The sequence below is a fragment of the Perna viridis genome, chromosome 11 (assembly GCF_037379345.1).
Source record: "Perna viridis isolate PV_CMFRI_1.1 ecotype Kerala chromosome 11, ASM3737934v1, whole genome shotgun sequence".
In the NCBI taxonomy this organism is placed as follows: Eukaryota; Metazoa; Mollusca; class Bivalvia; order Mytilida; family Mytilidae; genus Perna; species Perna viridis.
This window is the reverse complement of record NC_142455.1, coordinates 32,738,188-32,754,949: the sequence shown is the minus strand read 5'-3', so window position 1 is coordinate 32,754,949 and position 16,762 is coordinate 32,738,188. Positions and strand designations below refer to the sequence as shown.

The following is a 16,762-nucleotide window of genomic DNA, read 5'->3' as shown; positions in this document are numbered from 1 at the left end:
CAAAGGACATTTGAAAAGAATAACTTTCAATGTTAGGACTCAAATGTGTCATTTAATGATCATATATGAATGCAAATTTCGATATTGATAAACGTGACCATAGAACGTGGTATGAAATATTTTGAACAATCTATAATTGGTATGAAATGATTTTTAAAACCTCAAATGTTTACAATAGATTGTTCTTTTTAGAGGACAAAGCCAAAAAAAAAAAAAAAAAAAAACATGACCGAAAATCAAAAACCTCTCAGGTCAAGTTCAAATTTACTTTATAGAGTTGAAATTTCTGGACTTTTTTGCTTTCTTAACAAAAGGTCCACCAAATGATAAGAGCACATGATAACAGTTAAGGCTACTTATACAAAAGCAATCTTAGACAATCAATTTTGTCTATGCAGTAAGGGCTGCTCTGACTTCCAAAATTGTGTCTCCAGAAAAATTGCCAGCTGCCAATTTTTTTCATCAATTTTCAATAATTGGAGCCAAAATGGGTACACAAAAAATCATTCTAATTTTTTTTAAATATGACATTATTAAGTCCACTGTTGAGTTATCTTTGCCAATTCATCAAAATAACCCCTTCATTCATGACATAAATATATCCAAGATTGACTCTTGATGCATATATAAAGCAAGTTTTAAGATCTAGTCTTAGTTGGGACCTAAAATTATTAGTCACTTTTTTTATGCAAAATAATAAAGAATTACTCCAGAAACAGGTGTTTCTATCAAGAACTGTATTTTACTATGCTCATATAATCCTGTATTTTAAAACATATTGACCTTTGTTTTTTGTGGTCTAATTAAATTCATTTAAAAAAATAAATTGATTCTTAATTTATAAGTTTCAATAAATGCGATTCTTTTTCGAGTAATACAAATTTCTAACATCAAATACTAAGGAGGCATGGACCATTAATTGTGTATCTTTACTATTCTTTTTTGTTCTCTTACACTCATGCTTGATATCTGAATATGATGACTTAAGCGTTCAGTGTTTCTTTAATTAGATTTTGGAAATCCCCATACTATTGGATTACTGATTTTCCCAGCATAAAAAGCCACATGGCAAAAGTGTAAACAAATGTCATCCATTTTCTTTTATCAATTCTTACATTTTCAAAGTGTTTTAGACACATTCTGATGGGATAATCATTGTTGATTGGATTAAATTTATTCTGTTATAAGATAAATCTGTTTCTGAATGTATCACATGGTTTAACAAGGCTATTGTTGCCTCATGCACATGGCCATGATTGTGTTTACCTCTGAACAGAATTTTGATTGGCTCAATAATATATTCACATCTGATTGGCACCTCCCATGAGGATATTGTGTGTCACAGTCACCTGGTCTAAATATCTTTGATTGGCTTCAGTTGTAAAATGGTTATGGTCAATTAACTCTCACCAGGTGTCAACACAATTGTTCAATTGGAGAGGATAAACTTCCTGCCAATTTTAAAATACAAAACCTAGGGTCAAGAAAATCTCTAACTGGTCATTTTTGTTGCCAGATAAAAAAAAATTGCAAATTGCGACATTGGCGAAGCCCAGCGTGATCATTGACAGTCAAACCTGTCTTAGTGACATTCCAAGGACGGCAAAATCCTGGTTACATAAGACAGGTGATTTTTATATGCAGGTTAATTTCATATTGATTGCATTACTTAGTAGTATGTTACTGCTGAATACAGGTGGTTGCTTGACTGTATCCAGTATAGCCCTTATGTTACATGCCAGTCCACAACATTCAGTACTTAATGACACAAAATAGATGAACAACTAATTATTTATAGTAACAGTAGATGCAATCTGTTCTTAAATATTTCACTACATTATCTACCACCCACACTTCAGATCCTTGTCTCAATCACATCACCCTATCTGAGATACCATAATCAACAGTAATTGAATATTGATCAATTGATCATCAGAAGATTTCAGCATATTCATTTTGGGTTTTTATTCATGGACAGGTTATATATATCTATATATTTTTCAACTCTGATACATACATGTAAATGTAAGTGGTTTTTGGTATCTAGTAATCAAAGCAGGGCTTGAAAAGTCTAATTCTCTATTTATTTCTTGTCCACAATTTCCTCTAGCCAAAACATTCGACCTGAAGATTAAGTTTCCTACCTCTAGGTATTCTGTTTTCATGGTTTGTATAGTTAATCATTATACTTAAGACATTAGAGGTAAATAGATTGATTTTATTTAATTCCACTTCAGTTACTAAGGCCTTATCACATCAAGAACAATTCAACTTGAAACCTTGAAACTTTTCAGGATTGATTTTGATTTTTTACCAAATTATGCAAAATAACCAACTTTCTGGAAGTTAACCCTTCACAAGAAATGTGACAAATTGTAATAGATTCAGGATGTCACATGACTAGACTTATAAGCCCAGCTCCTAACAGAATTCCCACAAAAAATCACCACAAAGGATTATTCAAGGCCTACTAATTCAAAAAGAACTTCCAGGTCTTAGGCTGTTTTCCAGGTCATGTAGGGATACAATAAGTACTCCACTTCTCCTATTGCTATGTACAACAGTTTACACCATATTGTTAAGTACACATGTACCAATAGATATAAAGAACTACTCACTTGAGCAATTCTTTTATTTTCCAATTAGCCTTTGAAATTACAGGAAATAATGGTTTCTTGAAATTGTTGTTTATCATGGTTATGCCCAGGCAAACAATATATCTACCATCATGAAATAACTAAATTTTTCATTGGATTTCTGACAGTTAAGAATAACTCAATCAATGAATGTTCTAAGACGAACCTTTTTCTACAATTAATCAGAACACTGGATAATACTGTGTCTATGACTTTATCCAGTACATGGTACAATGCTTACTAAGTAACATTAAATCTATATACGATTTAGACCTGATCCATTATCCACTAGCTCTATGGCATGTAAAAATTTATGAGGGCTAGCAGAACACTGGTATAGAAGTATTTGAATATATATAGGGAATCATTGAAATCAGGTAAATAGAAAGTTTTTGGACTGGCTTCACCCTAAGAACTATGTCCATTACAGCTCCTCCAAGCTCTGTTGACCAAATACTGCCAATGATAACGCATACAGAGAATTAAACATCTTTCAGCACATTGTATTTTCAAGTTCATGGAAGTATTTGTAAATGTCTTTTAATATTATGACTTGTTTCAGTTTTTTTAAATGCTGAGATTTTAGAAAATTGTATCTTGAAGTCCATGGAAGTATTTGTGGATAGTTTTTAAAGTATAACTTGTTTCATTTTTATTTAAATATTGTCAGTATCTAAGAGAAAAGGTCTTATCTGCAATAGATAGACTGGATTAATTATCCATTGTATACCAAAACAAATTAGTGAATCTGCAGTTTTCGCAGACATTACGAAATCCTGATGAACCTTCATAAATGTTTGCTTTCATTTTTTATAAAAATCGCATGACAAAAATTACTTTGTAAATAAACATTAACACTGAACAATTACAGGGCTAGTTAAATACCAGCAATGACATGATTGAAATGGAAATGTTATCATTGGACTAAATCAACTATCAGAATGCAAAATTATTAAGGAAACTAAGGCCCAATTTCTTAACAACCAGTTACTGTTAAAGTAGGGTTTTTAATTTTTTTCATAATAATTTGGGTTTTACTGTTTTGGTAGTAGGCGAGGGGATTCCAAAATAAAATAAAAATGTGTGCAAAGGAACTCTGCCTTTTTCTCAAGGATTCTGACCACAAGTAGGGTCTATTAAAAAAATGTTCAAAATTTTAACTAGAATCTGTAGATAAAAACCCTACTGATCCCAAAAGTGAATACAAAAACAAATGTGCTCATAAAAAGGCAGATAGAGAAACATTTTTGCTCAAAATTTCACTTTGAGTCAGGAATTTCCAAAATAAGCACCACTGCAATCATTATGTCTGACAGTTTTTTTTTATGATCCTATAAATTTGAACAAAATCCTTGAGCAGTTTTTAGTTGGTTGCATCAATTAAGTGTTCCTAAAGTGTAGCATATTCAAACTCAGCTAAGTCCCATAACTCCTCTAAAATTGTCAAATTGAAATGGTGACAAAATATGATCAACTACATATGGTGACTAATAATCCTAAAAATTTGAACAACATCCATTGAGCAGTTTTCAGGCAGTTGTGTCCTCAAAGTCAGGTGAGACGGCTAGATGGACACCAGCATTTCTATGTTCCCTTCTGTGTTCTCACGGGGCACAATAATTACCCAAATCAGATAAAACATGTCAACCTATAATGAATTAACTTACATAAATATACATAACCTTTTTATGGTACAGAGCTTCATCATACTGGAGTGCAGACACTCTGATATGATCGAAATAAGGGAAATATCTACTCAATAAGAATGAGGTATGGGAAAAAATTACTATTATAATGCAGATTGAGAAGTCAAGTTGGTGAGATGAGAGTGTTAGTCAACTTGGTGAGATGAGAGTGTTAGTCAACTTGGTGAGATGAGAGTGTTAGTCAACTTGGTGAGATGAGAGTGTTACATGTACACTCCAACCTATTAATCCTAGTTTACATTTAAAATAAATCTAAACAAGGCAGCCACAACAACTAATACCTGGTTTTAGTCATGTTTACAAAGCCCTTCAAAAACATAAATATACATATTTTTCCCTTTCAATGTATGAATTAATAAAATTGTCTTAGCAAAGGGAAAGGATTATGATATAACTGAACCACACACAAGTAATTCACAACAGCTTCATTTGTATGCCTATCCAGACTTCATAAATACATCAAATCTTGTACTCTTGGAGTACATGTAAACTTCAAGTATATGCAGTTGTTTACTTAAATTTATAAATATTAGCAAGATCTCAGGAAGGTAAATTTGATCTTCTCATTGCTTGCAAAAGCACAAGTGAAATTTATATTCCCTATGTAAATATGTATAAAAACCACTAATGAGCCCACAGAATACTTTAGAAGCACTTTACATGTGTACTTAATTGTAAACAATTACATTCAAATTTAAAGCTGAAAAGAACGTTTTATGAAATATTTCTTTTGTTTACATTACAATGATATTTTCACCAATTGTCAACAATTTACTTCACTGTATGTACATCTAGAACATCAAAGATGTATACAAGCTTTACTGAACTATTTGTATAAACCAAATTCCCTCTCAACATGTTGCCTCATCTGAAAAGTGCAACAAGGTCAGAGGTCAAAAAGGAAGGTCAGCAAAAAATTGTGGTTAAAAACTAGATGCTCCAAGAAGCCTGAATCACAAACCTGGTTCATTTTCACCTTTCAAGGTCAACTCCAGTAGGGTATCATCCTACAACTTTGACACATGGAGACTTTTGTAAGCCATATCATAAGGACCATTTCATCAATTGAGAAGTTTATTTTTCTTTCTAACATAGTTTTCAAGGTATTGGCTAAAAATTGAAAGAAAAAAATGTTTTAGTGCATTTCAAGGCCAATTACTCTAACAAGGAGTCGTTCTACAACTCTGACCCAATGGAAGACTTCTGTAGAACTCTTGAAGCTGAAGATAGAAAGTCAAATTTATTTTTCAGAATCTCTTATAGTTTTTGAGATATATGTAGAAATTGGTGACTTGATACCTGAAGTCTATAAATAGCAACAGCAACCATGCTTTATACTTGATCTATATACAGGAATGATTTTACATGTTCAACAAACTAAGTCGAAAATTGGAAAAATGTGAAGTAAATATACATTTTTTAAAAATCCTAACGGTAAAATCTGGATTTGAAATAGCAGAATTCTACTATAAAATGGAAAAAATTATGTTTGTGTACCGTCAATAAAATTTTCGAAGAAGATACCCTAAGGATGCTGGTGAATAAGTTTGGTAATAATCCACAGAGTAGTTTCAGAGGAGAAGACATTTTAAAGTAAAGTTAACAACGACAGATGATGAGGACCTAAAGTGATGTCAGCAGCTTAGGCCAGGCGAGCTAAAAAAAATTATTATAACACTTTGATTAATGGAGTGAAAAGGTCACCTATAGAAAAAGAATCTCCAGACAAGAGCAGACCTGAAATCACTGATTTCAAGTAATCAAAGTTGAAATTTGAGCTTAAGAAGGATTTGAGGAAAAAATGAAATTGATATTGGTTATGAAACTGGGCCAAGAGGACTGGGCCTTACTTGATAAACATGTCTTTTTTTAAATCTAAAGCATCACTGAACAGTGTACATGAGTTGGGTCAAGCTGGCAATTAAAAGCATCACTGGACAGCATATGTGAGTTGGGTCAAGCTGGAAATCTAAAGCATCACTGGACAGTGTATGTGAGTTGGGTCAAGCTGGAAATCTAAAGCATCACTGGACTGTGTATGTGAGTTGGGTCAAGCTGGAAATCTAAAGCATCACTGGACAGTGTATGTGAGTTGGGTCAAGCTGAAAATCTAAAGCATCAATGGACAGCGTATGTGAGTTGGGTCAAGCTGGAAATCTAAAGCATCAATGGACAGCGTATGTGAGTTGGGTCAAGCTGGAAATCTAAAGCATCAATGGACAGTGTATGTGAGTTGGGTCAAGCTGGAAATCTAAGCATCAATGGACAGTGTATGTGAGTTGAGTCAAGCTGTACAGCAGCTGGACAAGAAGCTGTTTAAGTTACATTTCATTTAATTCAGGCACTTTATAAACCTTAACCAAAAAAGCTTAGAGAAAATTAAAAGAAACACCAAGGCTCAAAGAACCATTATTGTTTCAGTTAAGTATAAACAGTTAATATAAGAATAAACTAGAACATCCAGAGAAAAATTCCAAGTGAGCCAAGAGCATTGGAGACCTTTTTTCTTAGTTATCATTAGTAGTTCAGATGCAGACCAAAGTAGAGGCTCCAGGAACCTTTTGATGAGAGTAATAAAGATATACTTATAGGCTCCAGGGACCCTTGTTTCATATACGCATTAGAGAAGTACCAATGTACCAAATCAATACAAGCATTACTTACTTCACTTACATTTTTCAATAATCTATTCTAACATCTCCAACCATTTACTCACTAAAAATAAATTACCCTCCTTCCTTATGAACCAGGAAGTATATTAAAGCAAGTAAAGGGTTTTTTAGTGAAACAGATTGTTAGTACATCTAGCAGTATTACTACAATCAACACATTAACATTTTGTCAAAGGTTGCATATAAAATCAACATAAACAGCTATGCTTCTAAGCATACTGAATTATTTGTAGAATATTATTGGAAAAAAAACTCTGTTCTTTGAAGGATAGACTTTGACACTTCCTGATAGAGCTAAGTGATCACTGAATCTCTGGTCACAAAAGAATGTTCTTTTTCTAAAAATATACATACATAATGCACTGTAAAATGATGTTAATGATTCCTGTATGTACACTTGATAGGACAGTAAGGACAATACATGTCTCCACTAAAAATCTAAATCAAACTTTCTTTCAATATACAAGTAGCTAAGACTGAACAATTTCATTTCCATAGTGAGGCCCAATAAAGAAACTTTAATTGTCAGCGCAGGGACAGGTTTCAGATTTTGAAAAGGGTGGTCCAAGCTATTACTCCCTTATTTTTGTCCAAATTTACCACATAATTAATAACATTTGCCAACAAAAAGAGGTGAGTTTCCAACCTCTAGAATTCCCAAAATATCCACCACTGCAGGGTAAGTGTTGGAACATCAAACTATACAGAAGAGAGAAGTCAGTGTTGCAGGATTTTGGAAAAAAATTTGGTCTCCACAGGACACCAAATCTGCTTTCTAGCATGATTATGGCAATATTTGTTAAGTTTAAATTGATACTATAAACACAAATAACTTCTTTATTTTTTCCTTAGCGTGGACATTACTAAATAAAGAGGGATCATTCGGTTCAATGTAAAACAATTATTCATTTATTTGGCCTAAGGCACTCAAGAAGGCAGATGTGACAAAGTACAGAAAAAGAAATCGTAATACATTATTAATACATTTTAGATATATTTTTTCTCCTTCAGGATTATGTGGTGAATATCCTTCATGTGTGCAAGCTTGATTGAACATTATATTACTTAACAAGGCAATTCTTTTGATACTATAAAAAGAAAGAAACCAAGGCCAAGTCAGGGGACTTCAGAACATGTACATCTGTAAACTACCCTATAGCTGGTAACTTTTACTGGGTGCAAATTCCACATATTTCAGTGGTATGAAGTCACTATTAATTGTGTGCTTAGTGCCACCATCTGTTAAAATTATAATCAGAAATATTTTACTTCTACTTTTTTGCCACAACAATCACCCAGTTTTACTAAAATAGCCTGCCATGCGGTACTATAAATAAGACATACAGTCAAGCCCAAAAAATTGGAAGGTGAAGGAACCATGCAAAATTGTACAAGTTATTCATGATTGAAGTCATGTTAGGCAGTTTATAAACCAGAATTATTTTGGTTGGATGTTTTTGCCTTCAATGAATTGTTGTGCTCATACTGTACTTCACTTTTTCAGGATATGACATAGTATAGTAAGATAATTTGTGCTGAGTTATATATCAGTTATGTGGTAAATGCAGTGCTACATTGAGTAATCATATTTATTTTTTTTCTATATCAATAATGTCACATGTTGTTTTGAATAAATAAAGATGAGGAATATCACCAAAAAAAATATGCACTACAACAGAAACAAAAAAAATTTATATTCACAAACATTGTCATTAAATTCTTCATTTATGGTTGTTGGTTGTCCTGTACCATAGTTATAAAAGGGGATACCATTTCAACAAATAAAAGTTATGAGTATAATTTTTATACTTATTAAAATACCATTGCTGGTGTTTATCCCCAAGAGTGATTAAAATTTGTTTCTTTTGAATACCCAAGCTACTTTGTAGTAATCTAATACAAAATATCAAAGCATAAAAGTCTAAGTATTTTAAAAACAAACTTGAATCATAGTTTTCAATAAAACAATCACCTTTCCAGCTAAATACATATTGTAGCTAACTCTGAGACACCTAAGGTAATTAACCTCAGTAGCTAACCCGAGACACCTGAGGTAATGAAACAGAGTAGCTAACTATGAGACACCTGAGGTAATTAACCTCAGTAGCTAACTCTGAGACTCCTGAGGTAATTAACCTCAAAATGTATCTGTGGACTGACTGAAAACTTCTTTTTATCCAAGATTTCAATTCATCCGAGTTCCAAGTCAACAGAGGTTAAATTGCATTGGAGTAAGGTGAGTTTTGCTGGAACCATCAAAATAGTTTGATTTATCCGAAAATTTGACTCTTCCAATTTCGACATCATCACGGTTTGACTGTATTTTAACTTATAAATCTAAATGATAAAAAACTTCTTTAATCTGGACAGGGAACCAGTATAATTAAGTCCTGTTATTCCTGCTTACTGGTAGGGAGATCAGGAAATGATTTTTTAAATATATTGATTATATCGTTGAGCTGTAGGGAAAATAGCTGGGGTAGCAGGCATCCTTTTTATGAGCTTTTCTAATTTTTGGGAAGTTTTTGTTGTTTTCAGGGAACTATTTTAGCTATTTGCCTGCAGAACAGGAACAGGAGATTGCACAAATCATGATGTTAGCATTCACAACTCATAAACATAATTAAAGAACAGAGCAGTAAACAAAAAGATCCATACATGTACTGGAGGTATGATGGGGCAACACAGTACAAATTCTTATGCTGAGACTGGTTGAGGAGAAACACAGAAATCTGTAACCAAATATTGAACAGACAGACAGACAATGTTTGAACAAACTATACAGACAGAAGAACAGGTGGATGAAAAATGTGATTTCAGTAGCTCCATATTTTTACAGTGGGTAACAATAAACAGATAGGAGAGTAAACAAATGAATCAGGCCCTACTTTGATATATAGTCTGGGAAGACTGAAACAGTGATTTATCAGATTTAAGGCCAATAAGGTTATATAAGGATTAAAGTACAATGTTTCTGCCTCATAGTAAACAGATTCAAAGAAAACAGATTGTGACTCAATCAAATGAAAATCTGATTCAAAAGCATTATAAATTATCTTGGCACAGTGTCAAATAATTCACAAGAAATAGAAGATAAACAACTGTTTTCACATATATAGTTTTTTCATTCAGGATTTTGTCTGGTGAATGGCCTACAGCAGCAATTCATAAATCTATCAAAAAAAATCAATCAGCTCCAAATCTACTGCAGCAGCTGCATCAACATGCAAAATATGCTATAGATACCAATTGAATGCCTACTGGGAATTCTTCTCTTCTAAAGTAAGGAATTAAATTGAATAGGCATTAATTGCAAATTAATTACCCAAGCAGTTACAAATTGCTGGCTTGTTAAATCCCATATATTTGATGCAGCATTGAAATTTGATATTCTGTTTTTTGTTTGTTTTTTTTTTTAACAAATGAATCATTTCAGTCAAACAATTATAATCTTGTACCACAATAACATAAGCAAAGGGAAATAACTTTAAAGTGCAACATTAATACCTTTAGAATGGAATATTGATTTGTTTTGAAAAAAAAAATTAACATTTGAACATTCCATCTCACAATCATCTAAAACTTTCCAATATTTTTTAGCATAAGGTGTAATTTGTTGGATAAAAAATATGACATCTAATTGATTTCATCAGTTGTAATAACTGAAGCTTTACTTTGATACATTCAGAAAGGAGAAACAAATTTGCATTGTCTCTGAAAACTGAACATTTCAATAGAAAGGGAAGTAACTAAGTTTGATTGCAGGTTTAACTAAATACAATCCCTCATGAACACCATACCAAACTATGTTTAAATCTTTCTGATTTGGTAGTCCTTAAGACTACATACCTCTTAAAGTTAGTGTCAAACCTTAGAAGAGCAATCACAATCACGTAGAACATATCAACACATAAAACTTTTAATCAATCCATCCACTGGGAGCAGAGATAATTGCCACGAAATTAGGACTGACGGACAAGTTTTGCTGAAAATGCTATAGTTGCTAAAAAGGCCAAAATTCAAGAGCTGTAATTTCTACAATTTTTGTCCAAGTGAAACTTCCTGACAGTATGCACATGTGGTAATATTTCATCCTATAAAGTAACATAACAATGCTGCAAACAGCTTAGAAAATAGTTTGGAAGGACAGGTGGACGAACACACTGGTTGACACCAATATACCCTCATAAAACTTTATTTGCCGAAGGTATAATTATCTTCTATTTACAGATTATAAACTTTCAATCTTTGTAAAGTTACTGATAACCATTCCTTAAAGTCTGACAAAACCCAAACATTAGTCTTGAGATGAGGGTTTCTTCAGATTATAAGGATTAGTTATCAGTATTGACTACATATTGAATATACACATATACACAAGTCATTAGTGTGAGATGGGAATTAAAACCATGTATCTCCTCACACTTAAAAAAAAAATGGATGATATCTCAAAGTTGCTGATTTGTAACTAAATTAAAGGTAAATTTCAGAAATCTTCATAATGTTCCAGCTAACAAGTAACCTAATAGTTACGTACCCATAAGATACAATTACATAGAGAAATACAAGACAATAATCTATGTTCGCCATCAGAGAATTTCAGAACCATTATTGATTCTTTGTTCTAAAATTAAATTTGTACTTTTATAATTCATTTTCAATAATATGACAAAAATCTATTACAAAAACCTTTCTTTTCCTGCTTGTATACATCTGGATAGAATGATTGATTATGGTTTAACATCCTAAGGAAGATATTTCATGCAATTCAGGACGAGAATGACTGACTAATTGACAAGACCCTGTTTTGTAGTAGTCATAGATTCTGATCACTATTGCACTAGTGCACAGAAGCAAAAACCACAGGTTGGCATGCTACCTCACTCTGATGCATTATTCTGACTTCCCCTATATATTGTGTGCTTGACAGTGAAGCAGTGACTATAAATATTGAATTCTTCAATGAGACACAACAAGAGATCCAACTCATGATCCCAACACTCAAGGCAGGCAGGCTACCCTTAGACCAAGGAGCCAGTTATATACTTCTACAAAAAACTAAATGATAAATTTGAACAAGTACTCCAATAAATGTAAAACCATTATATAAAAATATTATATTTATTTATATTAGAGGATTGTGTGTCTGATAACCCTACTGAATGATTTATTTCTCCCTTTGGTACATACACAATTCCTACTATAAGACTCTATTTATTGTCAACTTTGTATCCTACAAATTAAGAGGTCGGAAGAACAGCCTTTGTATACAAACCTTTTACTTCCAAGCACCAAATCACAAACGGCACATAGAAATCAGCAGAATCATAGTAAAAAATCACCATTTAAAGGTTTTTAGAAAATTTCTTTACCTTTACATAGGAGAAGGTGACTGAACTATAGAAAAATGTATGACCCACCTAAAGAGAAAGTCAAGCAATCCTGGAATTCCTTTGCAAAAGCAGTTTAAATGAACTTTACATTAACAGTTTTCAGAATTTTGAATTGGTACATCCTGTTAACATTGTTTTGCATTTTAATTTGTTAAACAGAACTCTTAAATTCACAGTTGGATTGTCATTACCAATTAAAAGTTTGTTTTGTCAAAAAAATATTTTATGACCTAACTCAAATTGGACAGTCACTTTGAAAACTGTTGTCATTTAAAATCTTTTTCATGATGGGCAAGGCTAATCACTATATTCTGAATGGTTTTTTTTGCTATTCTACATATTATAGGGGCAAGTAAATTTCAATCAAGGCCAGTTCAGTTTCAACATAACATGATTTTTGACCACTAGAACAAATCTTTTTTCAACCCCTGATTTAGATAAGATTTTCTCCTGTCTATTGAAAATTTTACTAAATACTTCTGTTACCTTCACAATGAAAGCTATAAATTACAAAGGACCAAATTAATAATATATCACTTCAGTGCATGAATTACTTTAGCTACATATTAAACAATGGTCCAAATAAGAATCAGGCAGTAATCATGAAAACCTGATCAAACCAATCACTATTAAAGATTTACCATCTTTATTAAGGTCCAAAATATTCATTGCAAGACAGTATAAATACCAGAGCAGAAACTCTGTATAAAGCACACTTTTCTATCACACTCTTCTTAAGAAAAAAAGTCATTTTTTACAGCATTGTAATGTAAAACGGTAGAGAATAACACTTACAAATATTACTACTGCAGAATGTATTACAAATTGGTTAATCAGTGGTCACATCAGCACAAAAACAATTAACAAAAAATCAATCAATCTTAACTTATTATTTTAGAAGAAACTGAGTACTTTTCAACCAACAACTTATATCTTAACCTACAATATATCCATCAGAGCTCGAGATAAAGGAGGCTACAGAAACAGCTTGTTCTGCATCTTTTTTGGACCTACATGTCAAGTTCGAAAACAGTAGTCGCCTCAGCACTAAAATTTATGATAAAAGAGATGACTTTATTTTAACCCTTATCATGCTGCATCCAGATTTATCCAGGATTGGCTCTGTTCCATTTTATTGGTTCTGGTAGTATTAAGTGTTCATCTAAGTTTAGGGAAGCACAATTTGTTTCCAAGTCTTAGATTTTGCTGACAGTTGACCATTACCTGTATTTTAAGGTCCAACTACAGTTTCAAAGTTTCAAAAACATTCACTGACCCCTTCTCAAGTTAAAATCTGGAAACCCTCAGGGAATGGACGGATGGACAGGCAAAGCTATCAGAGGGTATCATATAATACTCCACTTTGTGTGGTGGGGTATAATTAAAGGGCTCATTACAGATTATAAACAAAAATACATGTACATGTGGATTAAAATTTCAGCATGCTTTTTAAGATTTTATTATTTTTTTCTGTCAAAGTGGAAATAATCTTAATTATATGCAGCATATTATTTCATGTATGCACCAAATGCATTAAGGTTATTCTGAATTGACTAAAAAAATACATAAATTGATCCTTTTAATTAAATTTAAGTATCCAAATATAATAAATAAAACATAAAAGAAATTATTGACAGAAAATTGGCAAGATTGAAAATAAATTTACATTAAATTAAAGAGCCATTAGTGCAAAATCAGGACTTGAAAAAGTGGAAATTTGTTGAACAGAAAAAGATCAAAGAACTGTTAGCACTAGGTGTTTTTGATTCTTGTGAAAATTGTAGCATGAACGAAATTTAAGATTACATGATGTAAAATGAAACTATAATCAGACAGTTTCATTTTCCATATTATTTAGAACTGTTTTTCCTAATACGTATAAACTAAATGTCAATCAATACTTCTGATTTCTGAAGTAAAAACTGTAATTGATAATTAAACAGTATCCAACTTCACACACATTTACAAATTTTGTTCTGTTTCACTTTTTTCCAATTTTTTTTAACCTGTCCAAAAGTCAACTTGCAATCACATTCAAAAGCATTTCAACAGAGTATTATCCTAGACTGTAGTTATACTCAAATGAAACCAATTTCAGCATACAAAATAATTTCCTTGAACAATATAAGATTTTCAAAACTAGACACTTTATATAAATTTTCCCATCAATTTTACCTGGTTAAAATCACTGCTCTTTACTTCCTGTTTATTAATCACAAATATGAATGACAGGATGGAGATTCTGACTGATACTTGTATTAAATGGAGAATTCTTTGCAAATTTAATGCTTCTTAATAAATTACTGCAAAAACTTCATTCCCTAAATGCTAATTTATTACTAAATATTTTTCAAGGCCAAATTGAAGTCCCTCGAATCTTCAATTCATTTGACGACTAGATCTTAATTTTATTTGCAGAAATAATAGAATTTTATTGAGCTGAATAATTGTCAGAAACATATTTAGAAGATGTATTGAGAGATAGATATAAAAGGAATTACATTTGGACTATATTTTTGTGTAGTGTTCAGAAATAGTAGGGAAGTTCCAGGCATGAACCTGTGACATAAGGTATTTGATCCTAAAAGATCAAAAACCCAAAAATCATCCCTGCATTGATAATTTTACTGTAACAAGTAAAAGTTATTCCATAGGATGAATGGGGAACATTTTTCATCCATACACAAAACATGCTAGTTCTGAAATTAGATTGGGCCAAAAATAAATATGTGTGATTACTGTACCCTGCTGAAAAAAAAATTGGTAAGTCGATTTATTTAATTTTTTTTTTATTTTGAAACTTGTGCATACAGTTCATTTATACAGATAATTAAACATTTCCATTGCAGAAACCAGATACTTACAATAATATATGATACATTGGTGTTTAGTAGCAGATTTCTTGTTCAAATACATGTTGCAGACCTGGAGGTCACTGTGTTTATATATGAACTTGCCGATAAAGGTTGCAAACCAGAACGTAATTTCGAATTTTCTTCCCCAAGTATGCTGATAAAAAAAGATTAAGGTCCGGAAAGATAAAATAAGGAGGGTTGAGGTACAGCAAACGCACAAATTATTTGTTTGGCCTTATACATGAGCATTAATCAAAATAACTCATGCCAACAACATATACATTGTAGGCATCATTTGTATGCACAAATCAAAAGATGATACATGTAATATTGTGATTAAGTACATTCACGCAACTGTAGATGAGAGGTGACTTTTCATGCTTATAAGACTGTTAAACATATTGCTGAACATACTACACAAACCAAACCAATATTTTAGCAGCATTAGCTGTAAGATCTAAAACAGTTCCTACCTTACTAGATAGATTGCAATGATTATACTTACCAATAGGCTCCTGGAAACCAGAGTCCACACTGCCTTTATATACCAGCTTTCTGTTCACATCTAAAAAGAAAATTTGCCAAAAAATAATGATATATTGAGAAGAAAACATTTTACATTTGTATTATTTCTCTGGTTACAGCCCTTCAGTTTTCAAAGTATGAGAAATAAGTTTTGAGTAAAAGGCATTGCATTATCCTGACCAAAATCATCAACCCATTAGAGTCAGGGCAAAAACATCGACCCCTTGGAGTCATGGCAAAAACATCGACCACTTAGAGTCAGGGCAAAAACATCAACCCCTTAGGGTCAGGGCAAAAACATCAACCCTTTAGGTTCAGGGAAAAAAACATCCACCCCTTAGAGTCAGGGAAAAAACATCAACCCCTAGGGTCAGGGCCAAAAAAAAACCTTGGCATCTAAAAATCTGCAACCACTTGAAGTAAATGTGGTAAATTCTTTAAAGGCAAAGAGTGAAAGCAGCCCACCACCAGTGCCAATGTCTGTTAGTAACTTTTGCACCGTGCACATTTTTCTATTGATATTTTTCTTAAATAATTTATTTTTTGTTTTTACATCATTACTATGTCATCATAGCTTAAGAACAATTCAATACTTACATGGATAGTTATTCGACATGATCCTGAATTCTCCTCATAAAAATAGTATTGAATTTCTCAATGGTACACAATATAATATCAATTTCTCCTCGTCACAAACAAGCCTTTGGAATTAACCAAAATATCAATGCCTTGCCTGCAGTCCTTGTAATCTAATAGCAAGTGGCTAACAAACTAATCAAGTCATCATCTGCAATTAAAAAATGTTGAAACATTTCTATATTTAGCAACAAGTAATAAATCTTCACTCAGCAGAAGCACGATATTTATGGCAATAATCAGTGAAAATCTATTGATTTTTACCAAGCCAAGTCTAAGTACAAACAACCTAAAATGTTGTTGGAACAAAACAATACAGAGTTGATAACAGGGATTGAA

General features: G+C 32.2%; 1 protein-coding gene across 5 annotated transcripts in view; it reads right to left on the bottom strand.

Annotated features, from left to right (window-relative positions):
* LOC148603771 (histone deacetylase 4-like) overlaps window positions 1-16,762 on the bottom strand; it is a 105,379-nt gene that overhangs the window by 75,795 nt on the left and 12,822 nt on the right. For 3 of the 5 annotated variants that reach the window (XM_088552453.1, XM_088552454.1, XM_088552462.1), the window contains exons 2-3: window positions 16,385-16,574; window positions 15,768-15,827 (exon numbers count right to left, since the gene is read on the bottom strand). In XM_088552453.1, coding sequence (XP_088408579.1) covers window positions 15,768-15,827; window positions 16,385-16,403 — 79 coding nt within the window. In that variant the 5' untranslated portion in view covers window positions 16,404-16,574. Of the gene's footprint in view, window positions 1-15,767; window positions 15,828-16,384; window positions 16,575-16,762 lie in introns of those variants that run through there. The other 2 variants (XM_088552455.1, XM_088552457.1) reach the window with 1 other exon arrangement.